Source organism: Triticum urartu, unplaced genomic scaffold, assembly GCF_003073215.2.
Source record: "Triticum urartu cultivar G1812 unplaced genomic scaffold, Tu2.1 TuUngrouped_contig_6727, whole genome shotgun sequence".
In the NCBI taxonomy this organism is placed as follows: domain Eukaryota; kingdom Viridiplantae; phylum Streptophyta; class Magnoliopsida; order Poales; family Poaceae; genus Triticum; species Triticum urartu.
This window is the reverse complement of record NW_024117511.1, coordinates 1-7366: the sequence shown is the minus strand read 5'-3', so window position 1 is coordinate 7366 and position 7366 is coordinate 1. Positions and strand designations below refer to the sequence as shown.

General features: G+C 47.1%; 1 protein-coding gene across 2 annotated transcripts; it reads right to left on the bottom strand.

Moving 5' to 3' along the window:
* Positions 1-458: 458 nt before the first annotated feature.
* LOC125531019 (cell number regulator 6-like) lies at positions 459-3690 on the bottom strand. 2 transcript variants are annotated; one of them, XM_048695420.1, is made up of 4 exons: positions 3446-3690; positions 3303-3369; positions 1572-1837; positions 459-1035 (listed from the first exon to the last, which is right to left on the bottom strand). In XM_048695420.1, the coding sequence occupies exons 1-4, from the start codon at positions 3554-3556 to the stop codon at positions 763-765; spliced, it is 717 nt and encodes a 238-aa protein (XP_048551377.1). In that variant the 5' UTR covers positions 3557-3690; the 3' UTR covers positions 459-762. The 2 variants fall into 2 exon arrangements, with proteins under 2 accessions (XP_048551377.1, XP_048551378.1); XM_048695421.1 differs by lacking the exons at positions 3303-3369; positions 3446-3690 and adding an exon at positions 2648-2732.
* Positions 3691-7366: the final 3676 nt, after the last annotated feature.

Below are 7366 nucleotides of genomic sequence, written 5' to 3'. Positions count from 1 at the left end.
GCCCCCCCCCCCCCCCCCCCCGCGCCCGCGCCCGGGAGAGAGCGGGCGCCACCCTGCCGGCGGCGCTGAGATCCGGCGAGACCTCGCTTCTTGGGGATGGACGCGGCGGCGCGGACGGCCGGCGTTGGGTGCGACGGATTTGGGGATGGAAGACGACCGACCTGGTCGAGTCGAGTGTAGCTCTGCTCTGCTCTGTTTTTTTTAGATCAGAGTGCAGCTCTGCTCTGTTGGACTGGCGGGCCTGGGCCTGGGCCTTGCATATTTAGCTGCCCAGCCCATTAGCATGTAGCGGGCCTTAGATTTTACTAGTAAAAAACATCATTATGTTCTAAAAAACATGATTTACTCAGAAAACATCACATCATTAAAAAAACTCAGAAAAATCGCATGAAAACATCATGTAAAATTCATGCACTTGTGAATGAATCTTAGGTAGTTGATTCAGCAGACAGGTCACATGAATGAAAATAACATAATTAGCTCCGACGATCTTCTCCGATTAGCGACGCAAAGTTGCTCAAAATACCTCTTTTAAGTACACATAAAAACCACCTTCAGCAGATAATGCGAACTAACAACATCGTTGAGTTACAGTAATGGTTCAAGATTGGAGACGAGAACATCAATCAGCAATTCCACTAACAAATTCACGGAGGGTCAATCTTTCCTTTCTCATGCCTCGCTCACTCCATCGATCTGCTATCCTAACATTCTTCGGTATATCAAAATTCCATTGGCTTTATTTTTCTTTCTTTGGTTGGTCTATAGAGGGATGACCTCGACGTCGTCGTGGTCGCTCTTGCGCGCTTCCAGCTCAGCCCTATTCGATGCTCCATTGGTCTCCGGGTTGGCAGGGGCAGGGGCGGGGGCGGCGTGGTTCTCTGACATGCTCATCTCTTGCACGGGGGGCGGGTTGACGACGGTCATGGGCATGGCGCTGTGGTCGGCCAGGCGGCCTCTCCTCTCGCGGTGCTCCTGGCAGTTGGCGCACCAGTGCAGGCAGCAGTGGGCCATGCATGGGTCGCATGGGGAGTTCTGGTGGAAGAAACACACTGGTCGTTACATCACTGATTATATTAAGGACAAATCACAGGAGGTGCATACAGCTACAGATCAAAGTGGAGAACTCAAAGACTAGCATGAGAAGATCAGACAGAATGCAGTTTACATGGACAGGTACCCAGAGCTAGCATGCTGGTGACTGGTGACAAGAATGGCAACAGATAACATCTATACATCGAGCAAACTGCATACAGAGTTCTATCCAACGATTGTTGCAAGGTTGACGTGCGACACTACACCACAAAGATCACAGAGAAAAATCAGATCAACTACACAGCCAGCTTTTGGGGACCATATCAATGATGTAACTTAAAAGCTAGTCAGCATCTACAAGCATTTTTTTTAAGGACTCGCAGAGGGCCCCCAAATATGGGCACATAAATTCAGGATGCCACAAATTGCCTACACAGTCCAGTAATCACTATTTAAGAATGGTACTTCGATATGCATATTGATGCAAGAGTATGTGACACAGCAAAGGTAGCAGCGTAGGGATTTAATATTCTAACCTTGAGATGATATCTCTTCTGGAGTTCTTGACGGAAAATGCCAGTATAGGTACCACACAGCCACCAACTAAACACCAGACCTTCTCCAATAAGAAACGATGATCTTGGGTCAACACCATGAAATATTGCTGTCAGGATTGCAAGTGTAATCCCTCCTTCCACAAAGATAGCATGGCAAACACAAGGCGTTGTCCAAGGGATATCCTCTCTGAGGGCCTCAACGTTGCGCCCAAACAGCACGCAAGGACAGAACAATCCAGTGCGACCTGGCATGATGAGAAGGCAAAATCTAACAGTTAGATATTATTTTATCAGCAGGCTTTATCAGAACAGAATATTCTAGATATGGCCATCGTCAATGGACACAGTCAAGAATGAAGTGCAGAGCAACAAATATTAAGCTTATGTTTAACTACTCAATATGTTCAGCTTTGAATGTTCCAATAAGAAAGATGCACATGAAACTGCTGAAAAGTGAGAACTACTATCATGGCAAAGTATATTAGACAGCAAGAGGATAAACTCAGTTAATAATGAAGTAAATGATAAAAAAGGACACTAAAGGTATGAGAAATCTTCGCAGTCTTCTCTTATGTTCAAGATGGGCTGTGAATATGCATACAAGAGCAAGAGTACAACAAGTAATAACGAAGCGACATAACATAAAAGTAGCAAGAATTTAAGCAAAAGTACACTATTCAACATTAGACATGAGTTTAACCTGGAACTCGTATCATAGCACAAAGTTGAAACCAGAGTAACTTGGTCTATCGGTGAAGAGGTAGGTGGACAGCTCTTCACAAAAAAGCAAAACCATATACTGCTTGCAGACTTGCAGTATTGGTGAGAAATAATTCCACTCAGAAAAGAGAATACTGGAATCCAAAATTTGTTCCGTGGTTTATCAGAAACTAGCAGTATTTTTACTCCAATTCATTATCACCACACAAGGAAAGCATGAAGTAGGACTGTAAAAGTCCAATGGCAATATCAAACACAACAAAAGTATCCCAATGGCTATGACAATGTTTTGATCCCAAATATACTGAGATACAAATGTATTGCTCTGAAATCACCACATTCAACCAGCAAGTCCACATGAACCTGTGAACCATTTTTGGCATATCTGATACCGACAATTGGCATCACTTGACTCTTTTATATCGCTAAACAGTCAACCTGTCCCTTGCATGCATGCACATAAGCAGCAGGTACATGCAGATACAGTTCCGTGATCCCAAGGAGTATAAGACCTACTGTAATAAATTCCAGCACCATTAACCGCAGCACAAAATCAGGCATAACCCCAATTCAGCCCTAAAAATTTATCCAGACTAACAACGTAGCGATTAGATCCACCGATCCCTGTTTTTTTCTCTATTAACAGCTTGTCTGAATTATGCGCGCCGTCGCCTTGAACAGCATGAATCGAAGGACAGGGGAAGGAACCAACACGGGGCGCCAAAATCAATGAACTCATACCATAGAGGATATGGTGTCTCAGTGAAGTCATACTGTAGGAGATCTCAGGCAAGCATGATCCATTCCATCATAAGAACTCGAGACTATTGACCGAAATGTTGGCACCCAATTAAACATGCGAGGCCACGAATCTGGCACGGGAGGCGCGGCGCCGCAAGGAATCAAAGCAGCGTCGTTGACTCGCTAGAGTAACCGTGAAGGATGGGACGGGCGGAGGGGGAAGGAAAGGGGGGTGGCGAGAAGACGTACAGCTCTCGGGGTCGTCGTCGCTCTCCGGAAGCACGTGGCCCCCCTCGCCGCACCTCCGGCCCTCGAGCTGCAGCAGATCGGATCGGGCAACGGGGTGAGACGACAGGAGCGCGGGACGAGAAGGAGAGGGGGAAGAGGCGCACCTGGGGGACGTGGACGGGCTGGTTGAGCTCGCCGGGGCGGATGTCCTCGCCGGGGGCGTCCTGGTCCTTGGTGAGCTTGACGTAGCGGGACGGGTGGCCCTCCTCCGCCATTGCTTGCCGGCGGCGGCGACCCGGCGGACACTGCTAGAGTAGTCGAAGAGAGGCAGCCAGATCTGACCTGACCGGGGAGGGGACACGACGCGCTTCCTCTTTGCGTCTTTGGCTTTGGCTTTGGGTTTGGGGGGTTTCACAGACACACGCCTATACGAATATAAAAATCTCTATCTGTATAATATTCTCTAAAGTAGTGAAATGCGACCAAAATCCCAAGGTGGACACACAAAATCCAGAGTTCTAAAACCTGGTGCACGTATTTATCCTGAATTTATTTCAGAATTTCCGACGATATGCATTCAGCGGGAGGAGACGTTTCCGTCGACTATGAGGCGTCTACGGTGGCTTCGTGAAATCTCAAGACGACATGCCGGCTCAGTCTCTTGGAGGTGCTCATAAGGATAGGCTGTGAGTGTGTGTGCGTTCATAGGGGTGAGCATATGCGTGTATATATAAGCGCTTGCGTCTGTACTGTGTTTAAAAAAAATGAAAACAAAAACGAAAAAGATAACGACCGAACGTCAGAATTTTGAGCCCGAAGGCTATTTTCCTATCCGATGTTGCTGCACTGATCACGGTGCAGGGTGCTCGCCATGTCAGCTTGTGGAGCCGTTCCCTCCGACAACGACCTCGTACGAACGTCCTCTGTTTCACTCACCTCCGCCATTCCTCGCTTCCTTATCCTCCGTCTCCATCATTCAACATCAATCGCTCTGGTCGCTGGTCGTCGCTCGGGTCGCCGACCTTCATCATTCTCCTCTGTAATCTCTCTCTCTCTCTCTCTCTCTCTGTCTCTCTCTTCCGCCAGTAGCACGAACCGAAGGTCACAAACTTGCGCAACACACCCCGACGAGCTACATCCATTCTCGCTGAGTAGGGGGCTTGACAGAAATATGCTCTAGAGGCAATAATAAAGTTGTTATTTTATATTTCCCTATTCATGATAAAGGTTTATTTTTCATGCTATAATTGTATTGATTGGAAACCTAAATACATATGTGAATACATAAACAAATGTCGTATCCCTAATAAGCCTCTACTAGACTAGCTCGTTGATCAAAGATGGTTAAGGTTTCATAACCATAGACATGTGTTGTCATTTAATAATGGGATCACACCATTAGGAGAATGATGTGATGGACAAGACCCATCCGTTAGCTTAGCATAATGATCGTTCAGTTTATTGCTATTGCTTTCTTCATGTCAAATACATATTCCTTCGACTACGAGATTATGCAACTCCCGGATACCGAAGGAATACCTTGTGTGCTATCAAATATCACAACGTAACTGGGTGATCATAAAGATGCTCTACAGGTATCTCCGAAGGTGTTTGTTGAGTTGGCATAGATCGATATTAGGGTTTGTCATTCCGAGTATTAGAAATGTATCTCTTGGCCCTCTCGGTAATACACATCATAAGCTTGCAAGCAAACGACTAAGGAGTTAGTCATGAGGTGATGTATTATGGAACGAGTAAAAAGACTTGCCGGCAATGAGATGGAACTAGGTATAAAGATACCGATGATCGAATCTTGGGCAAGTAACATACCAATGGACAAAGAGAATTACGTATGTTGTCATAACGGTTCGACCAATAAAGATCTTCGTAGAATATGTAAGAGCCAACATGGGCATCCAGGTTCTGTTATTGGTTATTGACCGGAGAAATTTCTCGGTCATGTCTACATAGTTCTTGAACCCATAGGGTCCGCACGCTTAACATTCCATGACGATATAGTATTATATGAGTTATGTGATTTGGTGACCGAATGTTGTTCGGAGTCCCAGATAAGATCACGGACATGACGAGGAGTCTCGAAATGGTCAAGAGGTAAAGATTGATATATAGGACGATGGTATTCCGACACCTAAAGTGTTCTGGAGGGTACCGGGTACATATCGGATCACCGGAAGGGGTTCCGGCACCCCTGGCAAAAGATAAGGATGAGTTATGTGATTTGGTGACCGAATGTTGTTCGGAGTCCCAGATAAGATCACGGACATGACGAGGAGTCTCGAAATGGTCAAGAGGTAAAGATTGATATATAGGACGATGGTATTCCGACACCTAAAGTGTTCTGGAGGGTACCGGGTACATATCGGATCACCGGAAGGGGTTCCGGCACCCCTGGCAAAAGATAAGGGCCTTATGGGCCAAGAGGGGAAACGCATCAGCCACAAGGGGCTGGTGCCCCCCCCCCCTCCCATATCGGCCACCCCAAGGTGGAGAAGGAAATGAGGAGGAGGAAAGGAAAGAAAGGGAATAGGATTCCCACTTCCTTCTCTCCCCCCTCTCTTTCCTTCCCCCTCCGATAAATATGCAGGGGGGCACGCGGCTTGGGAGGAGGCTAAGTAGGATTCGGTCCTACTTGGGGCGCCTCCTGGCCTCTCCCTCCCCCTCCCACCTACATATATGTGGGCAGGGGGCGCCTAGCACACACCAAACAATTGCCTAGCCGTGTGCTGTGCCCCCTCCACCGTTTACACCCTCGGTCATATCTTTGTAGTGCTTAGGAGAAGCCTACGAGGATCACTTCACCATTACCGTCACCATGTCGTCCTGCTGACGAAACTCATCTACTACATCATCTGTCTTACTGGATCAAGAAGGCGAGGACATCACCAAGCTGAACGTGTGCAGAACACGGAGGTGTCGTGCGTTCGGTACTAGATCGGTTGGAGCGCGAAGAAAGTTTGACTACATCAACCACGTTGTGAAACGCTTCCGCTTACAGTCTACGAGGGTACGTAGACATACTCTCCCCCTCGTTGCTATGCATCTCCATGGATAGATCATTGCGTGTGCGTAGAATTTTTTTGTTTTTCCATGCAATGATTCCCATCAGTGGCATCATGAGCCAGGTCTATGCGTAGATGTTATACACGAGTAGAACACAAAGAGTTGTGGGCGGTGATAGTCATACTACTTACCACCAACGTCTTATTTTGATTCAACGGTATTGTGGGATGAAGTGGCCCAGACCAACCTTATATGTCCACATACATGAGACCGGTTTCACCGATTGATATGTAATTAGTTTTGCATAAAGGTGGCTGACGGGTGTTTGTTTCTCCTACTTTAGTTGAATCAAATTTGACTGCTGCCGGTCCTTGAAGAAGGTTAAAACAGCAAACTTGACGAAACACCATTGTGGTTTTATGCGTAGGTAAGAACGGTTCTTGCTAGAAGCCCGTAGCAGCCACGTAAAACTTGCAACAACAAAGTAGAGGATGTCTAACTTGTTTTTGCAGGGCATGTTGTGATGTGATATGGTCAAGACATGATGTGATATACGTTATTGTATGAGATGATCATGTTTTGTAAAAGTTATCGGCAACCGACAGGAGCCTTCACTACAAAAAAAGACACATCCGTGACATTTTGGGCCGAACGAATTATTTTTCTGTCATACATATGACACTTCTATGACGATAATTGTGACAAAACCCGGTATCATCATAGATGTGGTGGGCTCCTACTTCTATGACAAAAAATCATGACAGAAAATGGGCTTTTCGTCCTGGGCGGGCCGGAGACGCAGCTGCATGACATTCTTTGGGCCGTCCATGACGGAAAAAACCCTGGTAGAAGCGAGGGGGAGGAAAATTTTGGGGAGTTCCCGGTTACGGTGGGAGGTCGGGGGGCCGAGCGATGCGCGTTTCTCTCATACACGTACGTGCGTGTGGGCGAGGCGTTGGCTCTAACTGAACCCGAGCGAGGCGTTGGGCTCTAACTGAAACCGGGCGATTGCACTGCAGGCTACACGTTACTGAACCCGAGCGATCGATCGATGGCTGTTAACT

Excerpts from the sequence above, each read along its gene's own strand:
- LOC125531019 (XM_048695420.1), bottom strand. The coding sequence starts at position 3,556 with ATGGCGGAGGAGGGCCACCCGTCCCGCTACGTCAAGCTCACCAAGGAC. Across the intron at positions 3,370-3,445 it reads AGCCCGTCCACGTCCCCCAG|CTCGAGGGCCGGAGGTGCGG; the intron begins GTGCGCCTCTTC and ends GATCTGCTGCAG. Across the intron at positions 1,036-1,571 it reads AGAAGAGATATCATCTCAAG|AACTCCCCATGCGACCCATG; the intron begins GTTAGAATATTA and ends TTCTTCCACCAG.